At 42.5% G+C, this 24,200-nt stretch overlaps 1 protein-coding gene across 5 annotated transcripts in view; it reads right to left on the bottom strand.

Annotated features, from left to right (window-relative positions):
- Positions 1 to 24,200, bottom strand: part of by (focal adhesion protein tensin) — a 272,729-nt gene that overhangs the window by 64,017 nt on the left and 184,512 nt on the right. For all 5 annotated transcript variants that reach the window (XM_080282141.1, XM_080282143.1, XM_080282144.1 and 2 more), the window contains 2 exons: positions 3,540 to 3,690; positions 2,538 to 2,758 (listed from right to left, as the gene is read on the bottom strand). In XM_080282141.1, coding sequence (XP_080138267.1) covers positions 2,538 to 2,758; positions 3,540 to 3,690 — 372 coding nt within the window. The remainder of the gene's footprint in view (positions 1 to 2,537; positions 2,759 to 3,539; positions 3,691 to 24,200) is intronic.

Below are 24,200 nucleotides of genomic sequence, written 5' to 3'. Positions count from 1 at the left end.
AGGTGGATGGAGTAGCTGGTGAATGGGATGTGTGGACTGAAGTGGGTGAGAATGGCAGAGCTCTAGTGGACACTTGTGGGGGGAGGGGTTGGTGTTAGCCAATACCCCTCTTTAGGCACAAAATGACCCACAGGTATATGTGGCAAATGATGAACATAGTGGGTCGTGAATTGAATGAACGGAAGGCAATGATTGATTATGTATGTGTGGATGAGAGAATGAGATGGTGTGTAATGGATGCAAGAGCATACATAGGTTGGGGGAGTGGATTTTCGGACCAACACTTGGTGGTGGTGAAAATCAAGGTTCAAGTGCGATGGTAGAATAGGAGGAGGGAAGGACAGGAGGAAGTAGCCCATAATGAAGGTAGAAAGGTTGCAAGAGGATGAAAAAAAGGCAGAATATAAGAGAGAAGTGGAGAAGCGATTGGGTAAATATGATATGGAGCAGATGGGGGAGGTGTGCAAGATATTCACAGAAGAAATCTGTGCAGCATAAGAGGTGGTGTGAAAGGATGAAGAGAGGATGTAAGGGGATGCGATGAGCAGCATGGTGGAACAAAGAGGTCAGACATGCTGTGGTGCAAAAGAAGAAAGCATATAGTGAGTAGATGGGAAGCAGAGGCAAGGAGGAAGGTGAGAGATGGAAGATTGAGTTACATGCAGAGAGGAAGAGAGAGGTGAAAAGATAAGTAAGAGAAAGAAGAGAGTGGATAAGGAATTTGGAAGGAATTTGAGTGTAAAGTGGAGGAAATGTAAGAAAATGTTCTGGAAGGAGGGAAAGAGAGTTAGACAGGGTGACGGAGATGTCAGTTGGGAGTGAAAAATAAAAATGGCAGATGGATAGTGGAGAAGGGAGAAAGAGAACACTTTAAGGAACTGTTAAACATAAAGAATGAACGTAATGCAAGTATAAGTGGCTGAGGAATGGCTGGGAGAAGGATGGAGGTGAGATGGAAGGAAGAGCCCAGTAGGATGGAAGTAGTGAAAGCAATGAAGAAAGTCAAAATGGGGAAAGCCCCAGGAATTGATGAAGTGTGTGATGACATGTTGAAGCATGGGGGAGAGACAATAGTAGAATGGATATGGAAGATTTGTAGAGTGGCCTGAGAGGAAGGAAGAGTCCCAGAGGATTGGAAGTCAGGTATAATTATTCCTCTCGTACAAAAGAAAAGAGGAAAAAGAAGTGTGTGGTAATCATAGGGGCATTTGCCTTCTTAGTAACAGGAAAAGTATATGGTAGGGTACTTATTGACAGAGTTAGGGAAATAACAGAGGAATTAGTTGGAGAAGAACAGGGAGGTTTTAGAAAGGGAAGAGGTTGTGTAGATCAGACATTCATCCTTAGGTCTTTAGTGGAAATGGTGCTAGAGAAGGGAAATACATTGTATGCAGCCATGGATTTGGAGAAAGCATATGACAGAGTGGATAGACAAGGAGTGTCGAAAATACTAAGAATACATGGTGTAAATGGGAAGTTGCTGAATGCCATGAAGAGTATGTGTGAGGGTTGCTAAAGATGCAGTGCTTATGGACAGTGAACTGAGTGAATTTTTAAATTCGAATGTTGCATTGAAACATGGATGTGTCATGTCTCCATGGCTGTTCAATCTGTATATGGATGTGGTTATACAAGAGGTACAGGTAGGGCTGTGGATGTTGGAGCGGCCCTAATTAGAGAGGGCAGCATTTGGAAACTTCCTGTACTGTTGTTTGCAGATGATACTGTGTTGTCAAGTAAAGACGAAGGGGAACTGCATGGCTTGGTGGATGAGTCTGGGAGAGTGTGTAAGAAATGGAATCTAAAGGTGAATGTAGGGAAAAGTAAAGTTATGGTCTTTGAGAGAATTGAAGTCACTGAATGTACAGTGGGACTGGATGATCAGGAAATGGAAAACAAGTATATTTAAGTACTTGGGTAGTGTGATGAGTAAGGATGGGAGTTTGGAGGATGAAGTGCTTGAGAGGGTGCAACAAGGAAGAAAGGCTGCTGGTTCTCTGAAAGCAGTGATAAGATTAGGGAAATGAGTAAAGAAGTAAAAATGTTGCTGCATGATAATATTGTGATACCAACACAAACGAATGGAAGTGAAGCTTGAACCTTGTTGGAAGGACAAAAGTCAAGAGTGAGAGCAATGGAAATGAGTTATTTGAGAGAAGCATGTGGAGTTCCATGGAGAGACGGAATAGCAAATGAGAAAGTGAAGGAGTGTTATGGTGTGGATGTGACAGAAAGCATTAAGAGAACTACACTGAGATGGTTTGGCCATGTGGAGAGGATGAAGAACGAGAGACTAACAAGGAGAGTGTATGCGAGTGAGGTGAAGGGGGAGGCTGAGGATGAGATGGAGGAATGGAGTGGGGAGGCAAGTGAGAGAGGGGTCTGTGAGCTGGGAGGAGATGAATTGTTTGTGGCCACCCCTTACGGGATTGAGGCGTCTGGCAATAGATAGATAGATAGGACACATCTGCAAAAGAATGAATTTAGAGGATTCTAAGCATTAACTTCAACTAACCAAATTTTTAAAAAATGCTGACCTGCTGGGAGGAACCGGAGAGGATGGGGCAGAGCTGCCCCTGGCAGGTGCAGCAGCCTGACCAATGGGGGGCTTCTGTGGGGTGGAGTGGGAGGGGGCACCAGTGTTGATGGTGAGAGGGGCCATGGTCTTGACGGGGGAGGACTCACGGGAGGTCTCGGAAAGCAGGGTGGTGTCACTGACATAACCATCCTCAAAGTCCTTGCTGCTCGCCGGCCGGTGCTGTAATGCATGATAAAAATGAAGCACAGATACTTTACAAGTGATCAACACAATCCTCATTATCATCACCATCATATGTTAACTCTGTTCCTATGCACACAGGAGATGGTGAGATGGAAAAAGCAGACAACATACACAGCAGCCACCAAAAGATAACAACCCGGTAGATGATGCTGCCATCACAGCCAAGCTACAGTGCGGTTATTAGCATTCTTCATCAGAGCCAACGCAAACATAAAACAGAGCTCACAAACAAACTACTGTCCCCCATTTTAATGCAGTTATCAATCCATACCACAATTACTTCATACACTCACTCTCACAACAGTGACAAACGTTTGACATAATCCTAATAAAAAAACTCTGAAAACGCATGACTGAAGTGGCTGGACTCCCACAGTCCAATGGGTATGTTCAAATAAGCCTGGAGTTACAGCAACAACACAACAATATCAGAAGATTCCATCTTTCCTTTAGGAAGCCATAGTACAGTATTGCAATATTACTTCAAAGAAAATCAGCATTAAACTATTCAGAAACCTCTGAAAATTGTGGCCAGAAGATCACTAATTCAAACAACTAACTGCTAGATGGGGAAAACCTCTTAATTTGGTATAATTAGAAAACTGGTTATATAATGGAAATCCACGAATACAGCATACACCTATATCAGAAATAAAGTATGGGATGCTTTCATACACCTGTCATCCTGTATTGCTGGGTAAAGAAGTAAATATACTAACTGTAGCTATAAAAAGTATTGCATCAGTCTGTAAAGTACCTGTGTCATGCGGGTGCGCAGCTCGGACAGCATGCGAGCCTCCTGGGGCCCCCTCTCCGCCCTGAACTTGGCCTCCTTCCGTTCAGCAAGCTTACGCTGCTGCATTTGCAGCCATGATAGGTTGTTGCTCCCAGTGCTGCTAAAGCTGCGGCTGTGGGATAACATGGTGCGATAAGTTGCAACAATATGTGAACAGATCAATGACCATCATGAGAAAGTTATGAAGCTGTTATAACATAAAAATGATTGAGTTTAACACATGAGTAACAATACTGGTGAATTACATCTATTCAAAGTCCGAAAAAGGTAACTTAGTAGTGACAGTACTGTATTTGCATTTTGTTGTCAGGAATACACTGCACAACATTGTTCTGTCTTATTATATGTGCTCCAGTATTCTAGTAATTTCATTCTTTCGCTAAGCTAGCAACTCCTTTAGGGATGATAAGCTATGAAACAGAACAGTACTGCTATGCTATGGGAGCACAAGTGGCTTGATGGAAGCATATCTGCCCCACAATCTGCATGTTCCTTGAGTTTAGGGTTCAAAATCCAAGCGGTAACAGAATTTTGAAGTGGGTGGTGGTATGATATCCTTTCACATGCTTCATTATATTTATACCCTGACAGACACAAACATATATCTTACCAATACTTCATCTTCAAAGAATCACTCATTCCAGACACCCCTTCCCAACTGCGTGTCACCAGTTTAGGGAATTTCAGTTTCTCTCTCTAAAAATAACTCCAGTCCCACAGTGGCTCTTATATGGACTCTTTAGTTTTAATCATTATGATCCATCACCATCCCAGTTTTCCAAAAAGTCCTTACACATCACTGTGGCTGCAGTATTTGTGCTATAACTGAGCTGCAATGGCAAAGGCACTGTAAGATCAACAGCTGATGTGCCATATAATTTTCCCGTGCAACCAATTTTGGCATCAACTTACAGATAGTTCAATAGCCAACTCAGGCCCTTCAAACCCATTTTGGTCCACTCTTATAAGTCTCTGTCCATTCAGATCAAATTAAACCATTCCAGGTTTATTCAGGCTTAAAATCTATGTCTAACCAGATCTGTCTAGGTGTCACTTTATTATTATTTTTTTTTTACATTCATTCAGATCTAACTACATCAGTCTACATTTATCATGGCCATAATTATCAGGTCCAGTTAGGTGCATTTATAAAGTACTGTACTATTTTGGATCAAGTCATGTCAATTTAAGTCCCTTCTAATCAGTACAGGGTCATTTTGTAAAGGTGTACGGTATGTAGCAGGACTACTGGGCATTGGGAGCAGGCTGTGAAGCCTATGCCCAAAGTCGGACATATTTATATAAAAAAAAAAAAAAAATGTCGGACATATTAAAAAAAAAAAAAAAAAAAAAAAAAATCAGATCCAACTGGGCCCTACACAGCCACTCGGAGCCCAATCAGGTCAATTTTGATGCATTCAGGTCACTTCATTTACCATGGCACCTAATGGGGCTCAACCAGGAAAATTTTGGTCAATTCTGGCAAATTCACATCCAGTTATGACAAATCAAGTCCAGTAGATTAAACTGTGTCTGTTTACCCACTTCAGGCCCAGTCTGATCCAGTCAGACCCTTTTAGGTCAAATAATGTTCTGATTCATTCACAACCATTCAGTTCTGGTCAGGTCATATCTGGTACATGGGTAGGTTTAAGTTCAGTTCAGACCATCTAAAGTCCCTTCAGGCCAGTTCATATCCATTCAGACCTTTTGCATCAATTCTGCTTCGGTAGTGTAAAATTTGGTCCATTATTATCTAATCAGGTTAAATTATGTCAATTCCGAATCATCTAAACCAGTTCAAGTCCATTTTCCTGTCACCTACAGGTACTTCAGATTCAAAGTTTCATACACTATAGTATGGTATGTCCAAAATAATCTGCTATATCCATGTGGTTTTCAGATATATGAAATTTTGATACATTATTATTATCATTATTATTATTATTTTTGGCGGTAGATGGTGGCAACCATCATCCACTCACTTGATGTAGTGCTGCCTACTTCTTCCTTAGCCTTTACCATTCTTTTTCTGTGCCTCCCCTCCTCTCTTCCTATTTCTTGCATCTTTCCTGTCACTTCTTATTGCTTTTCTTTCCTTTACAGGTGGCTTTACATTGAGTGACAAGCCAAATGGTTTCCTGTAAGCCAAGAAACCATTTACAACGCTGGGTGGTAACCATATAACCAAACCATACGTGCTCCCTACGTGTGAACAAGTGGGTTGGTGGAGGGTTAGTGCCCCTCCCCTTAAAACAAATAACTCAAAGTCAAATGGCCACCCCTTAAGGGATTATGGTGTCTGGGAATAGATAGATAGATAGATAGATAGATAGATTATTATTATTATTATTATTATTATTATTACTGTGTGGCAGGTGGGGGCGCTCACCAGCATCCACTCACTCGATGTAGTGCTGCTTTGGGTGACTCCCCTTTCCTCTCTTCCTTCCTTCCTCTTCTGTCTTTCCTTCATTCTTTCCTCTTCCTTCTGCCTTCGGGTGACTTTACACTCCCTCTTCTGTCTTTCTTTCCTTCGCTCTTTCCTCTTCCTTCTGCATATGGGTGACTCTACACTGAGTGACAAGCCAAATGATTTCCTGTACACCAGGAAACCATTTACTATGCTGGGTGGAAACCATATAACCACATTATGGCGCTTAGTGGTTTAGTCGGTAATCACGGTTGAGCCTGTGTAGGTTTATATATAAGGGGTGGTTGAGGTTAATTGCTCATGCAGTGTCACTTAGGGGCTCTTTCCTCTTCCTTCTGCCTATGGGTGACTCTACACTGAGTGACAAGCCAAATTTACTTTGCTGGATGGTAACTATATAACTAAATTATGGTGCCTGGTGGTTTAGTGGGTAATCACGGTGCTCCAATCGCTCATCGTAAATGTCAGGACCAACTTGCCTAGTCCCGGGCTCCTATGCTCCTCATGGGGCACATAGGAATGGATGATGGATGGATGGATTATTATTATTATTATTTTTATTAATTGGCTTGTCACTCAGTGTACAGTACAGTCACCCACACACAGAAGGAAGAGGAAAGAATGAGGGAAAGAAAGACAGAAGAGGGGGTGTAAAGTCACCTGTAGGGAGAAGGACCAGGAAAGAATGAAGGAAAGAAAGACAGAAGAGGATGGAAGGAAAGAAGGATGGTGGAGAGGAAAGGGCAGACACCCGACAGCAGCACTACATCCACTCACTCGATGTAGTGCTGCTGTCGGGCGTCTGCCCTTTCCTCTCCTCCATCCTTCTTTCCTTCCATCCTCTTCTGTCTTTCTTTCCTTCATTCTTTCCTTGTCCTTCTGCCTACGGGTGACTTTACACTCCCTCTTCTGTCTTTCTTTCCTTCATTCTTTCCTCTTCCTTCTGACTGTGGGTGACTCTACACTGAGTGACAAGCCAAATGGTTTCCTATTCACCAGGAAACCATTTACTACACTGGGTGGTAACTATACTGTATAACCAAATTTTGGCGCCTGGTGGTTTAGTGCATAATTATTGCCCTCCAATCGGATTAAGCCGGTAAAGGTTGGGGTTGACTGCTCATGTTATGCCACTCAGGGATGAGTGAGGCTGGTCACTCTCATCTTAAATGTCTGGACCAACTTCATACGCTCCTCATGGGGCAATGTAGGATCTGATGATGGATGGATGATGATGATGATGATGATGATTATTATGTTTCCTGTACACCAGGAAACCATTTACTATGCTGGGTGGTAACCATATAACCAAATTTTGGCACCTGGTGGTTCAGTGGGTAATCAAGGCGCTCCAATCAGATTAAGCCGGTGATGGTTTATATCCAAGGAATGGTTGGGGTTGACTGCTCATGTACTGCCACTCAGGGATGAATAAGGTTGGTCACTCTTATCTTGACTCGCCCAGTCCCGTCGACGTATGGGTACGTTGCAACATTTTGCATTTGCCAGTCCCGGCGACATACTGGTACGTCGTGCAATTGCAAGGTCCCTAATTTGTACAATTTTCAATTTTCGCGCGTGATTTTTCGTACGTATACACGGGACACCTTCCTCTATTCCTCTACAAGATGCCAAGCAGGGACACTGCCTTACACCGCATAACCTCCCCCCTCCCCCCCTCACGCCATTGTCTCAGCAATTCACCTGTTACCAGTGACCTGGCCAGTAAAGATCTTCAGGGCCAGAGTGATTCCCCAATCGATGACAGTGTGGAGGACAAAGTTTACATAGCATTAGAAGAAGAACCGGTCAGAAATAATGATCAGGTAATGTGGCAAAAAAAGGTCAGGTATGGTGATTAGTTAGTGAGTGAAACAATGCTTATAATGCCTATATTACTGCTTGAAAACCAATATACTCTCATACTACATATAAATTCGTACCAAGTAAATAAATAAATACCGTTTATGAGTTGTGTGAAATAGTTACCCTCCCATAGAACTCGTTTTCTTTGGTGCCAGCATGTTAGAAAACCCAGTCAGGTAAGGAGGAACTCCTACCTGGATCGAGTATTTTAAACCTCAGGTGAACGATTTCTCTATGAATTTTCGATGTTTCTCACCAAAAGCGGAGGTTTTAGCCAAAAAATTTTTTTTCGAAAATACCCCGGGATTGGGAGATGTCGAAGGTGCGGAAAACCTTGGGACGTGACGGGTTAAATGTCAGGACCAACTTCTTAGCCCTGGGCTCCTATGCTCCTCATGGGGCAATGTAGGACTGCATGATGGATGGGAGTGCATTAGTGGACATTTGTGCTGGGAGGGGGTTGGTGATAGCCAATACCCTCTTCAGGCAGAAAATGATCCACAGGTATACATGGCGAGTGATGAGAAGGGTGGGTGCTGAACTGAATGAAAGGAAGGCAATGATTGATTATGTGTGTGTGGATGAAAGGATGCGAAGATGTGTAATGGATGCAAGAGTTTATAGAGGTTGGGGGAGTGGACTTTCTGACCACTACTTGGTGGTGGCCAGAATTAGAATTCAAGTAAGATGGAGGAATAGAAGAAGGGAAAGACGAGAGGAAGGAGTAGTTGCAAGGAGAGTGGAAAGGTTACAAGAGGATGAGAAAAAGGCAGAGTATAAAAGAGAAGTGGAGGAACGATTGGGCAAATATGAATTGGAGCAGATGGGAGACGTGGAAGGTGTGTGTAGGATATTTACAGAAGATATAAGTGCAGCATGTGATGTGGTGTGTGGAAGGAAGTGAAGATGGAGGGGGGTGCAAGGAACAGCGTGGTGGTGAAACAGGCCGTGGCACAAAAGAAGAAAGCATACAATGAATGGATGAGAAATAGGGGCGTGGAAGAAGTTGAGAGGCGGAAGAGAGAGTTATATGTAGAAAGAAAGAGAGAGGTGAAAAGAGTAGTAAGAGAGAGTAAGAAGAGAGTGGATGAGGAATTTGGAAGGAATTTGAGTGTAAAGTGGAGGGACTGTAAGAAAATGTTCTGCAAAGAGGTGAAATGAGTAAGACAGGGTGGAAGTGAAGTTAGCAGGGGAGTGAAAGATAAAAATGGTAGATTACTAGTGGAGAAGGGAGAAAAAGTGAGCAGATGGAGAGAACATTTTAAGGAATTGTTGAACGTAGAGGACGGAAGTAATGCGAGTATAAGTGGCTGGGGAATGGCTGGGAGAAGAAGGGAGGTGAGAAGACAGGAAGAAATCAGTAGGATAGAATTTGTGGAAGCAATGAAGAAAGTTAAATTGGGGAAAGCCCCAGGAATTGATGGAGTGTGTGGTGAAATGCTGAAGCAAGGGGGGGAGATAGTAGTAGAATGGATGTGGAAGATGTGCAGATTGGCCTGGGAGGAAGGTAGAGTCCCGGAGGATTGGAAGTCAGGTATAATTATTCCCCTGTACAAAGGAAAAGGGGAAAAAGAAGTGTGTGGTAATCATAGAGGCATTTGTCTTCTTAGTATAATAGGAAGTGTTTGGTAGGATACTTATTGACAGAGTTAGAGGAAGAACAAAGAAATTAGTTGGAGAAGAACGGGGAGGCTTTAGGAAGGGAAGAGGTTGTGTAGATCAGATATTCATTCTTAGATCTTTAGTGGAAAGGTTTCTAGAGAAGGGAAAGAAGTTGTATGCGGCTTTCATGGATTTGGAGAAAGCATATGACAGGGTGGATAGACAAGGATTGTGGAAAGTGTTAAGAATATATGGAGTAGATGGGAAGTTGCTGAATGCTATGAAGAGTATGTACGATGGTGCGAAGGCTGCAGTGCGTGTGGATGGTGAACTAAGTGAATTTTTCTCTTTGAAAGTTGGTTTGAAACAGGGATGTGTCATGTCTCCATGGTTGTTCAATCTGTACATGGATGGGGTAATAAAAGAGGTACAAGGTAGGGTAGTAGATGTCGGAGTGGCCCTGGTGAGAGAGGATAGTGTTTGGAAACTCCCTGTACTGTTGTTTGCAGATGATACTGTGTTGTTGAGTGAAGACGAAGGGGAGCTGCAAGGCTTGGTGGATGAGTTTGAGAGAGTGTGTAAGAAACGAAATCTAAAGGTGAATGTAGGGAAGAGTAAAGTGATGGTCTTTGAGAGAGGTGAAGTCAGTGAATGTACAGCGAGGTTAGATGGTGAGGAATTGGAAAATGTGAGTACGTTTATGTACTTGGGTACTATGATGAGTAAGGATGGAGTTTTGGAGGGTGAAGTGCTTGAAAGGGTACAGCAGGGAAGAAAGGTTGCTGGTTCTTTGAAAGCAGTGATAAGAAACAGGGAAGTGAGCATGGAAGTGAAAAAGTTACTACATGACAGTATTGTGATACCAACTCTAACGTACGGAAGTGAAGCTTGGACGCTGTTGGAAGGACACAAGTCAAGAGTGAGAGCAATGGAAATGAGTTATTTAAGAGGAGCCTGTGGAGTTACAAGGAGAGACAGGCTAACGAATGAGGATATAAAGGAGCGTTGTGGTGTTGATGTGGATGTGATAGGAAGCGTTATGAGGAACACACTGAGGTGGTTTGGCCATGTGGAGAGGATGGAGGGTGAAAGACTGACGAAGAGAGTGTATGTGAGTGAGGTGGAGGGGGGAAGAGGGAGGGGGAGGCCGAGGATGAGATGGAGGGATGGGGTGGAGAGGTATATGAGAGAGGGGGGTGTGAGTTGGGAGCAGGGCAGTGAAATGGCGGCGGACAGGGCAACTTGGAGGCGATTTGTTTGTGGCCACCCCAAACGGGATTGAGGCGTCTGGCAATAGATAGATAGATAGATTATTACTTTTATTACAGTATTACTATTATGGTGGTAGTTGGTGGCGACCATAATCCACTCACTTGATGTAGTGCTGCCCACCTCTTCCTTCACTTTTATCATTCTTTTTCCGTGTCTGCCCCCCTCTCTTCTTTATTCTCCCATCTTCCTGTCACGTTTTATTACTCTTCTTTCCTTTTCACGTGGCTTTACATTGAGTGACAGGCCAAAAGATTTCCTGGACGCCAGGAAACCATTTACAATGCTGGGTGACAACCGTATAACCAACCTGTATGTGTCAATATGTGGGTTGGCAAAGGGTTAGTGCCCCTCCCCATAAAACAAGTAACTCAATGACAAATGGCCACCTCTTACGGGATTATGGCTTCTGGCTAAGGATAGATAGATAATTGTTATTAGCAGTAGTATTACATTCTCGGGGAGTGCGAGTGAGAGGCTGAATATACCATCAGCAGATGGGGTATTAGCATTTCTCAAAGAAATAAAAAAAGGGAGGGGAGAGAGGTAAAGAATTAAAAGTGGTTGAGATGGGAAGAAAGGGGTGGACCGAATGGGTTCGACTGGTGGCACACCATGACTTGGGGAGAACACTTTGATAAAACGGGCATTATAAGCCAATCAACAGGGTTTCAAGTCAACTATTTTTCTTTAAATTTCAAGAGGGGAAACAAACAAGGCAACACCTGGACTCATCGATCACATGACTTGCGGCACGCCATGAAACTGTGAGAGGGCAGTTTTGAGAAATGGGCGTGGTGAGCAAAGAAATGGGTAAGATGAGGTGGAATTGTGGTGTGGGATGGGAAGGGGCGATGACAGAACAAGGTATATCCATTAAAACGTGCTTTAGAATTAATGGTTCAAGTACAGTTAAGGTTTATATCAATGTTTTCCCCAACAACAAGAAAACAACACCAACAACAAACAAGCTCGCTTTGCTCTCATATTCCTAACCAAGGTTACCTAACATTTTTGATGCAAAAAAATAAAAAATAAATAAATGGCTGGTTGGGTGGAATGGAATGGACTGGGATGGTGTTGGATGGGTATCTGGGCTGGTTCAGTGGAGATTTCTATATTCAATGGCGAAAGGGGCAGAAGTGAGTGAGGTGGGTAGCAAGCATGAGCTGAACTGGCAGTGGGTGGTGGCACATGTTGGGGAGTGTGCTCAGAAAAAACAGGTGTTATAAGTTAGCCAATTAAGGCATACGGTAAAATTTTTGCCAAGAAATTTGATTAAAAGGGTGGGACAATGGGGACAGGGATGGTGGGTGGTAAGGCACAGTGAGAATAGTGCCCACAATGTTATATACCTAAGCAGTACACTATATGTTGATATGTCATGGTGCACACTGTGAACAGGGGATTTGCATGTACAGCGGTGAAAGTTCGAATGAAAGTTTTGCACGAGCAACTGTACTGTCTTGTTGTTCACATGGTTACTGCATTTATATCGTCCAATGATTACAAAGGAGACAGCTGATTCATTCAGTTATTGTAAATTCTTTTTAATCATTAGTATAATTTGTTGAAAAAAAAAAAAAAAGTTCTTAGACGTGAAATACAACCTGACTTGCCAATTAAATTTTTAACTAGATTTTGACCATCACAACTCATCCTTGCAAAGTCACTCGTCCTCTTGAGATAACCCTCTACCACTGTTTGAAAGGAAAAGTCTGGTGTTAGGGAGCGTGGACATTAATGAGTATAGATATATGACCATGACTGATAAGGAAATGAGGAGAGGAAGGAATCAGGTGAAAAGATGTGAAAGAGAAAATAGATGTTCACTGGAGAATAGATGTGATTGGGCACCACTGAGCAAGTGGTCACGTGAATGTGTATCTTGAATGTGTGATTGTCTAGTCAGAAAATAGGTAATATAAGACCATGGAGAGCTGTGGGCCCACATCACACAGGAAATCGGCATATGGGCTACAAATATGGTATGACCTGGTGAGGAAGGTACAAAGTCACCTCTAGGCTGTTACTTGTCCAAACGGAAAGTAATCCTGGTTCACAGTTTCATCCCTAATGAGCTGTACTTAGTTACAAACGAATCATAAGATGGCTTAATGCTGCTATGAACAGTGAACGTAACTGAAAGATTCAGACTCATTCATATTCTTGAACAGATACGAATATTAAGGCTGTAAACGGTAAGGTAATATCTTCAACCATCTGTAGTGGAATAATACTTCCAAAATTATAATTTCAGCATCGAGAGTAAAGAAATATAAAACCACGACATATATAGAAGAGACGGAAAGGAATCAAAGCCTCTTATCACGAAACCTATACTGCCGTCACTTATCAGGAGTGAAGGAGAAAGGGGGAGCTGTCACTTGGGCTAGGTCTACTACCAGTAAGCAAGATTAATGCACTGGCTCCCGGGTAGGAAAAAGAGAGGTGTTATGGAGAAAATGAGGATGAAGGTTAAGCGAGAGACAAAGGAAGGTTAAGAGAAAGTGAAGAAGAATGGGAGAGAGGTTATGAGGGAAACAAAAAGAGTTAAGGAGAATGAACACAGGGATCAATAGGCAGAGAAAGGAGGGAGGTTAGAGGGAGATCAAACTAGACAGGGAATCGAATGAGAAAAAAGGAAGGTTGAGGGGGTGAAAATGACAGAAGTGTAAGGGACAGAGGGGGATGTGACTGAAAGGATAAAAAAAGAGGTGAATACAGGGTTAAAGGAACAGCATTAAAAGAAAGAAACGAAAGGAAAAAAAAAAAGGAAAAGGTCAGCTGAAAACAAAGGGAAGGGAATGAGTTGGTGAAGAAATCATGTAGATAAGAAAGTATCGAGAAGAAACGTGGTCAAGGGAAGGAGGATATCAAAGTATACAAATCAAAACAAACAGAGGGTTTGAAGGATGGTGGGAGGGCTGAGAAATGAAGAATACAGATGGGAAGGAAGAGCGAGAGGCATGCTAAGGGTGGGTGACAAGTATGAATTATAAGAAGGTGGCCGGCCAAGAGTTTAAGCTGCTGAAGGAGGGAGAGGAGGAATGACAAAGATGAAACTTATATGAGACTGACATTGACGAAAGTGAATACCGGTATTATCAGTTTGGTCTGGTACAGCAGAAAACAACCCTCTGTAGGAGAAGGCAGTTTTGCGGGAGACTTCAACCCGACAAAGGGTTATCACTCCCTTCCGGGTGTCTCTTTAAAACGAAAAGAGTCTGGTGGAGACTAGGATTAAAAAAAAAAAAAAAAGTGCTTTTGTAATGATGGGGTTAATTATTTTGCTTACTTGTCCCTATTCCCAATCAGCTCTTGGGCAACTGTGCACATTTAAAGCACACACGCACACACACACACACACACACACACACACACACACACACACACACACACACACACACAGATTATTTTACTTATGCTATAATATATATGTGGGTGGAGATCCATACCACTTCTTCCCAGAATGTGAGGTGAGGCGAGTGAAGGAAGGCCACATAGGCTAATTACCGTGCAACCTTTACCAGTCACGTCACCCCTAATTATCAAAATTAGCAAACAGGTGTTTCAATATGCTAATGCCTTGTGATCAGGGGTGGGGCGTCCGCTGTCTGACCTCCCCTCACCTCCCCTCCCATCACCTCACCTTCCTTCCCTCCCCTCTCCCCCTCCTCTTCCTACCCTTATGTATGTATGTATGTATGTGCAGCAGTATGTAATTTACTTATACTTGTGTGTGTGTGTGTGTGTGTGTGTGTGTGTAAGTCCTTCCTTTCTCTGTATATGTATGTCTGTGTATGCAAGTATTTATATAACTGTACATGCGCTTAAGCACGTATATATTTGTATGAAAATAAATAAATTATACGTGATTCATACATATGGTAATACTTAAGTACCAATCTCCTGAGATATGGTATCTATGTATTACTCTATCACAATAAATATATCTAAATCTAAATTTCATTCCCTTCCCTAAACCCTACACTCTTCCTATCCTTTCAAATTTCTTCGTTTCTTTTCCTTTACTTCACCTCTCCTCTCCTCTCCTCTCTTTTCCTCTCTTCTCGCCTCCCCTCTCCTCCCTTTCTCGGTCATGCCCTCTCCTACTCTCCGGCCCACGCAATGCTTCTGTCGCATTTCTCTTGCCCAACACTGGCTGTATTTCACCTCACAACTGTATTCTCTCTTGACCTATTATTTTCAAGGCACATACCCTTAAAATAATATACCTCATCTTGCATAATTTCTTGATCGTATCAGTTATTCCACATTTACATTTCTGACGCGAAGCAAAGGGAAGTTAAATGGAAAGGTTCGGCGAAAGATATTTGTCTGACTGCACCACCTTGAAAGTATTAAATTGCCTTTTAATTTTGAAGTATTTTTAAATTATCCCTTTCGAAACAATAAAACAGATACATCAGATTTCAAGAAAATTATAAATAATGCATTTACTCCTGCAGCCACTAACACTGAAGGCTCCCTATACAGTATATCCACAAATGTATTGGCTTCTCATATTAACTCTCTCAGACTCTGCGACCCACTCAACTGACTCTAATCGTCTGGTGTTACGTAGAGTAGAATATTAGTGTTGCCCCGACCACAAGAGGGTTAACACAGCGTATAAAAATGTAGAAAATTCGTTCTACGGTACGGTACCATGAACCCAACAGATGAATGTGACGTGAATGGAAAGAGTGAGCGAATGTTTGGAGGAGAGGCCTCAGATGGTGAACGGCCGTAAGCGGAGAAAGGGGGGAGACATTGAAAGCCTTGAATGGGGTGTCTCCTATCACGGTCGGCCCATTGACATGCCATCAATGGAGTCCTTGTGACGGGTAGGGTCATTAGGTGAAGACGTCTTACCACTGATGGAAGTAAATATAAACATGAAGGAGGAAAAAAGATGTGACTGACTACCACCACGACAGGGGAAAAAATTCGGAGAAAGTAAAATAAATAAAGGAGAAAAAACGACATAACAAGGAAAACCCTCGATACTATCACAAAAAACAAGAATAATAGGAAAATACGTTTAATCTTGCTGCGACCAGAACGATTTCATTCAGTTTAATAATGCAACCTTGTAATGACGGGGTTAACCCCTCCAGTTCGATATGTCTAACTTGCATAAAATCGTCTGGAGAGGGAAGGATTAAATAACGGAAACGTTACAGTATTGCTGAGTTAATTGGCCGAGATACAGCTGCCAACGATAACATACTTTACTGAACCTCTTCTACATATCCCACTTTTCTGCTGTGAAAAGAATGAAAAGTCCAAAACCACATTCATCCTAAACCTAAACCTCTCCCGTGTGCATCCCGCCTTAACGGTGTGACTGGGTAGAAACGCAGGCTGCTGCCAAAACGTACACTCCCTGACTGAACCACTCTGCTATTCCGCCTTCTGCAGTTACGGGAATGCCAGAACGAAGACGGATGCCGGCAGGTGGGAATGAGCAAACTAATTACTAACCTTGGAAAAACACAAACACTTCTCTTCACGATCAGGGAGATGACCAACCAATGAATTCTTGGAAATATTTATTCGATGTTTTTGTTGCCGTTTGGTGTTTGAAAATCATGAGAAGTACGTATCATGAGAAGTGCGTTATCTTAAAATAAAACTATCGAGTTCCATTCTATACTGTCTTAATTATGATGAAATTTTAGCTTAATCTGTATTCAGACATTTCAGACCGAGAACGTCGTCTGCACTGTTGACCTCTTCTTGCAATTTTATTCAACTTGCCCGTGCCTGCCCTACATTGTTAGCGCTTCCTTCCACTGTACGTAACCTACTCATCTTTGCAGCATATTCCTATCTTGCTCGTACCCTTCCCTACCCTGTCAGGGCTTTCCACCTTGCCAGTGCCCTTCCCTGCCCTGTCAGCACTTCCCTATCATCCCCGCAACTTTCCCTATCTTCCCTACCATGATCGTACACTTCCCTACCTTGCCAGCAATTTTCCCTGTCTTCCCTACCATGATCGTACCCTTCGCTACATTACTTGTACCCTACCCTACCTTACCTTGGCAGCGCTCCACCATACCGGGCATTAAAGCCGACTGACACTATATCCCTTCTGGCCCGCCTTTACAGAGAGAGGCATGTGTGTCAAGTGTGGACTTAGGTAAGCAGAAGCCGTGTGCCAGAGATAATATTTGCATTCACAGCTCACTAGCTTCTTCTCCTGCTCTGATACTTCCCGGTTCATTATTATTAATGTGGCTCATTAACTCCTTCCGCCCGAGAAAGTGGTTCTTATTATTTTCTTGCTAACCTCAAAAGAGTTCATCTAGTGCTGGAAAGACTTTTTGAAGTGGAGGAGTTCGATACAGCCTTCATCAATCCCTTCACTACAATGTGGCTCTCTCGAAGTGAATAAATCGTCTGGCAACAGCAAGAAAAAACTACAAAAAATTTTCATCGTATTTGAATGACCGCAAAGAATCTTAAGTTCACGTTTAACAATACATCACCGGCAATAAAAACACAAGAGAAAATACAGCCGGCATGCAGTTATGTTCGCGTGATAAACTAATGTCGCTACCGCACCAACTGACTTATATTTCAGTTTCATTCTGGCAATGTGTACTCTGTATTTAAATCTGTCACTTCATATGATGCCCTCTGTCAGAACAGACCTTTTCATGAGGGAGAATGATAACTCGAATCAACCCTTTCCCTTATGGGTATCTGCGAATCAGGAAGGAGTGTTAATAGTGAGTGATACAAGTGAAAGTGGCAGTGTTGTACTATGTTTACGAGTTGGAGACTATTATGTCACTGGTACGAAACATAAGGGTGTGAACATAAACTGGCATACGAAAGACACTTCTCTTTTTATGTGTCTGATTACTAGTATCCTCCATTTTTAAATGTTCGCTGTGACTAGGGGTTTCCATCCTAGATTCAGACACACATTTTGGAGAGGGAGATCGCGTTATCAATGAGGTGGATATCTTGCCATCTTCTACAGCTTGGGCCAAAAGTTCAACTGATATTTCACCTCTTTTACTTCCTACTTTCTTCTACTGATCACAATTTCCAAGCTGAGGTAGGTTTGGAGTGTTTCTCTGTCTGCAGATTAGCCTATTCTCTCTGATATGATGCATCTCTGAGGAAAGCGATGGAAATGTCCTGAAGTGTAAAGCAGACGCAGTGGAATAGTAGGCATGCATTTGTTCCTGACAGTACGCGTTGGGTCTTGTCTCGAGGTACAGTAAACAGCCGGCAGCGAGACCAGAGTGGCAGGGAGAGCAAACAGGGACGGGAGAGGACGCGGGTAAACAACACGGGCATAAAAGAGAGGAACACGACACCTGGCACAGTCTTTTGTGTATGTACATCCTCTATAAGGCACGGTGATTGAGGTGGCATAGCCAGCCTTTGTATACCTAAAATTACCGCTCTCTCTCTCTCTCTCTCTCTCTCTCGTTCTAGGACAGCATCCTCCTCTCTTCCACTACCCACCCAGACACTCGATACAAAAGGTAAACAGAACAAGGCCTGAACAATACCAAGGTCACCACAACAATACCCACGTTAATTTACTCTGAACTTGGTATCCCAGTTGAATGCTTCTCAGACCTTCACGAAACTGGGTTGCAAAGGAAGAGGAAGAATGAACAAAAACGAAAGTATATATATATATATATATATATATATATATATATATATATATATATATATATATATATATATATATATATATATATATATATATATATATACTACATATATATCCAGGACTTGCTGTAAGTAACCATTTAACAAATCTACATTTATGAGTCCGTTCATCAACAAGTGGAAATGAAAAGTTTAAAAACAGGGAGGCAGAGCCAAAGACCTGGAATGGAGAGATCAAGCTGGGGCAGACTAAAAAGGTTAACTCTTCAACCCGGTGAGATTTAAATACGGAATGACTCACGGCGGAGAGTCTGGAAAAAGGTGGTCCGGATGAGAGGAAACTGCCGTCATTGAGGCTGGCAGTGGCGGGCGACAGTGAGGCGACAAGAAGAGCTGTCGTTAGTGATGGTGTGGGGGAGTAGGGACCTAAATGGTAAAGGTGGTAGGGCATGTGAGTAAGGGTGGTGGGGGTTGGGGGTAATGGGTGTAGCTGGGTGATGAGGTGGTGGTATGGGAAGAGAGGAGGGTTGGTAAATACCATGCTGGGGTAGAGATGGAGATGGGAGGGGGGCACGTCGTGAATACGGGGGGGTGCGGGATGGGTGAAGGGGGTCTAAGTAGCATGCTGTGGTAGGGTTGGTGGGTGGGGTATGTGTAGAGTAAAACTGGTGTGGGGTGATGGTGGGGACTAAATGGCATGCGGGGAAACAGGCGGGGTGTGGGAGCATGTGCTGAGTAGTGAGGTGATAGAGCAGGAGGGATGAAGACGACAGTTGGGTGGTGGGGAAGGAGGGTAGAAGAGGGGAAGGGAGACCTAAATGCTGGGGTAGAGGTGGGGGATGTGTGCTGAGTAAGGATGGCGTGAGCTGGGGGGACGAGGGTAGTTGGGTGGTAAGGTGGTGGTTTTCAGTGGCCTTACAGAAGTAAACTTTTGAAGACGATAATTATGAATAAGATTTGGAGTCTACGATTATGTGGGATTGAGTGATGTGGATGAGGGGAGATGTTATGAGCGGCGACAGAGTCAATGTGCAATGATGACGGTCATAAGTGTGGTCATAAACGTGAAAGAGGGCAAAGAGAAATTAACATCCACAACCTAGAGCAGCATTACTGTCCAATACTGTATGATATTAAGGCATCTTTAACTTTTCACCTTTTCCTCTGGCCGCACCCATCCACACGTGCGCCTGTACCGGAGCTTAGGCTATGTGAGAGGCAGCACACACTTAAGCCGCTCCATTGTCTCCGCCTACGTCCTCGGTCACATGGCTTAGGAATCAAACTATATTCTACTCACACCAAGGCTCACAGTCCTGTCCTATATCTAGTTCTGAACTTGTCAAACCCCTGTCCAATCTATCGGGTGAACTGGAATTTAGACAAGACTGCTAAAACTTAAATTTGACAAACATAAACAATAAAAAGTTACTAAAATAGACACATACAAACAAAAATCAACAAAGCAAATACTGTACGGATGGATGGCGGGCGGGAGAGAGGACAAATCAAACATTACAACATTAGGCTTTCTAAAATTTCACAAGGTCGACCCCTTGACCCTACATCCTCCCTTCCTTCCTCCGCCCTTCCCTCTTCCTTCCCGCCTCCATTCTTCCTTCCATCTACAGTCCTTCCCCTTTTCTCAATTCCTTTCTGATGATTTCTTTCGTTCTTCTCCTGTTCATAATATCTGTATTCGTCACTATCTCCACTTCTCTCTTAACTCACTTTGCATATTTACTCTTCCATCAATCCATTATTCAACGTTATTTTTTTAAATATCCGTTTTGAACTATTTATTCCTCTCCCGTCTCACTCACTCCCTCAAAAAAAAAGAAAAAAAAAAAAGAAAAAAAAAAAAGAGGGGGACAAATATTATCACCCGGTTCTTTGCACAGCTTGGACACGCGACCTTTTATGGGAGAGAGAGAGAGAGAGAGAGAGAGAGAGAGAGAGAGAGAGAGAGAGAGAGAGAGAGAGAGGAAAACAAAAACCCATTTATCACTATCATGTTAACTTCCATTCTACTTCTGTAGCTCCTCTTCATTTACTCTTCTACTTTTTACTACCGGTATCCCAGTTAACATTTCATTTTAGCCTTCCTTTTATCTCTGCTTCTAGTATTCTTCATCCTTCCTATTAGCCTGTTTAATCTCTTTCATGTCTGCCTTTCTACTACTGTTTCTCTGCTTAGTTTTTCCTCCTCCTTTCCATTACCCTCTTTTCTATTACCCCTTCCACTGATACCTCCATATCCCAAACCATTTCCTTCCATCATCTCCCTCTCCTCTCACTTTCATCATCTTTTTCTCCTCAACTTCCTTCTTCCGTCCACTCCCCTCACTCGCTTCACTCGTACCCTCCCCTCCCCTCCCCTCTTTTTACCTCCCGAACCTCCACTCTTCCCTCCCCTCTCCTCTTTTTCTCTCTCTCCCTCTCCTCCCAAACTTCCCTCCCACAAACCTTGTCCTTTTCTGGCCGTGAGTCACTGCAGTCCCTCCATTACTTTCTTTCTCACCTTCTCTTCAGTATCACTGATTTTCTTCTCATTACACTCTTTCTCTCATCTCTTTCATCTGTCTTATTTTCTCTCCCCCCCCCCCTCTCTCTCTCTCACTTTGTGATGTTGGTGGCTTGTTCACATTCTTTGTGACCAGTTTACTCGCGTGTTGGAAGATCCCCGGAGAGGTAAAAATACAGGCCCCCCCCCCTCCCACACACACACACACACACACACACACACACACACACTATCCCCACATATTATCCCCCGCACATTCTAAACTTCATTGTTATACTGTCCACTTTCACTTCAAGCTGTCATCTCTCCATTTTGACTGCTGATGTGTGACACGAGATTAACATTACAGTTTGGTGCTAGTCACGAGGAAGTGATTCGAAAAGGATATAGAACCGTAATATTGTCTTATTGTCACTGAGGTACGAGAAATACGCTGCAAAAAGACGAAAATCTCCACCTTGGTAAGGTAGATGACCTAACGCACTGGAGGGGGTAGAACCATACAAATATATAAAATCTCGTTGTCATATGCTTATACACACACACACACACACACACACATATATATATATATATATATATATATATATATATATATATATATATATATATATATTAGCCGTTTGATTGTCCATTGCAGGACCGGCCTATCCCGACCGAAGTGGGGACGATAGAGCCAATGTATCTCTACCAAGTGGCTTAGGCTGTCTGGCAGAGATTGTATGTAGGGTGAGAAGTGCTTGTAAGTGTAACTGTCGTGTTGGAATGGCTTTGGATGTGTATGTAGTCTGTGAACCAAGTGTAATCGGCCCGCTCAAGCTGACGTGCAAACATACTTTACAGTATGCGACACTGGTTCAACCACAGCACCCCTTGTGTCCGCCAATGAAGTACGTGACCTGAAGAACGCTCCCAAAGTTTATTACCCTGGCGGGACGCGAACCCTCGTTCTTCAGTGTACGAAAACGCACACTTTACCACTGTACCACAAAGGCTCCACATATATATATATATATATATATATATATATATATATATATATATATGTATATATATATATATATATATATATATATATATATATATATATATACAGTATATATATATATATATATATATAAATCATCATCAGCCGTTTGAGTACCATATCCACTGCAGGACCGGCCTATCCCGACCGAAGTAGGGACGATACAGGCTATGTATCTCTACCAAGTGGCTTAGGCTGTCTGGTAGGGATTGTATGTAGGGTGAGAAGTGCTTGTAAGTGTGATTGTAGTGTTGTAGTGGCTTTGGGTATGTGTGTAGTCTGTGAACCAAGTGTAATCGGCCCGCGCAAGCTGACTGGGTGCAAGCATACTTTACAATATGCGACACTGGTTCAACCACAGCACCCCTGTCCGCCAAAGCAGTACATGGCTAGGGAACGCTTGCAAAGTTTATTGCCTCGGCGGGGCGCGAACCCTCGCTCTCCACTGTACGAAAACGCACACTTTACCACTGAGGCTCCATATATATATATATATATATATATATATATATATATATATATATATATATATATATAATCAGCCAACACAAAAATACACCTGATTTTAGCATAATTACAATACCATCATCACCACAGCTACTACTACAGTACTTCTCTCACTACTACTGATGTAGTTATTACTAAGAAAATAATAATTGCAATAATATAATAATAATAATAATAATAATAATAATAATAATAAATTACTGTATTACTATTATACTATATTATTATTATTATTATTATCATCATTATTATCATTATTATTATTATCATCATTATCATCATTATTATTATTATTATTATTATTATTATTACTTGTTGTTACTATCAAGCACTGTGATCAAAATGAGGAGACAGCGAATGTTAACGGAGAAGTGTGTGAGTTTGTCAGTGAAGGGGCAAATAACCGGTTGGTGTGAGTGTGGGAGAGGCCTGTGTGGTGAAGTGAGGGCCAAGACCATGAGATTCTCTAAACCTGGTGAGAGTATGTCTACACTAGCCTAAAGACAGCATAGGTCACCACGCACGCAATCACAAAGCAGAACAACCACAAACACTAGATTGTACTTCTTACTGACGGCTGTCTACACGTAATTCACGATCGTATATATACACTGGAAATGACAAGTATCTTTTCGGTTTCGTTTGATAATTATTTACAACTGGCGAAACAACAAAAGCCTAATCTTGATTAATGCGTGTCTCGGATGACTTAACTTTTCTCCGATGCATTTACCAAACCGTAGAAAGACACTTGTATTAGACTGTACACATTAACTACAAAAATTTTATTATTATATACCCTTATCATAAAAGTGTGGTAGATAAAACAGACTTATTACCGTTCATGACAATAACGCTAGAAGTAAATAAACAAGATTCAAAGTAATCTTGCTTGACTGCGTTAACTGTATTCACAGATACCGTGTGAAATAAGTCAGAGTACACAGTGAACTGCTCATCATCTACTGCAAAAATACTATTACAAATTTCACCACACTATAACTGCACTGTACATTTGACACTGTGAAAGCTGACAAAAGAAAAATATCAGTGGTCTTATTATACACAAGAATAGCATATTATCTTAAAACCAGTTCTGCAACACCGTGAAGATGAATGCACATTAATCAAATAATCATATAGTCTCCCCACGAGGGTACAAACACTGGTGCTCCTTCCTAGAGAGGTGGCAGACAGGTAGACGAAGCGATAGAGTGAAGAAAAAAAAAAAAAGTTGGCAAGAGAAAGTACCATAACCGGAAGAGTTGTATGGGGACACTCCACTAGGCCTAGAGTTCATCTAGTTTGCATCACTCACTTCCTGGCTCACCCAACATCGCAACAAAACGCATGGTGATTGTACTCACCTAGCTACCGCGGCCATGGTCAATAAGGTTATTCAAAAGAGGTGGGAAGTCTTGAGGGAACGCGACAACACTACCTCTCCTCACGACGCCCACGCGGGTACTGGCTCACCTGGCACGTGACGGCACTTATATTGGGGGGGAGGAGAGTGTGATGTCATTTTCTACCAGTGTCACGCAGGGTTCCAGTAATCTGTGAGGTCAGTGTGGGGGAGGGACGGACAGGATGGGATTCATTAGCACATAAGTGTTGTGGTTTCCTTTTGATACGGCGCCCGAGTTAAGCGTAAGATCTAAATATAACTTCGACGGCATGAATTTAGAAGCAGTGGAGACGGCGCATCTGTGGCCATATCTACCAGTAATGAGCCAGTTATAAGTC

This window comes from Coenobita brevimanus, chromosome 92 (genome assembly GCF_032717465.1).
Source record: "Coenobita brevimanus isolate Jiangsu-jjx chromosome 92, ASM3271746v2, whole genome shotgun sequence".
In the NCBI taxonomy this organism is placed as follows: domain Eukaryota; kingdom Metazoa; phylum Arthropoda; class Malacostraca; order Decapoda; family Coenobitidae; genus Coenobita; species Coenobita brevimanus.
The sequence above is the reverse complement of the archived record's forward strand: the minus strand, read 5'-3'. Positions and strand labels throughout refer to the sequence as shown.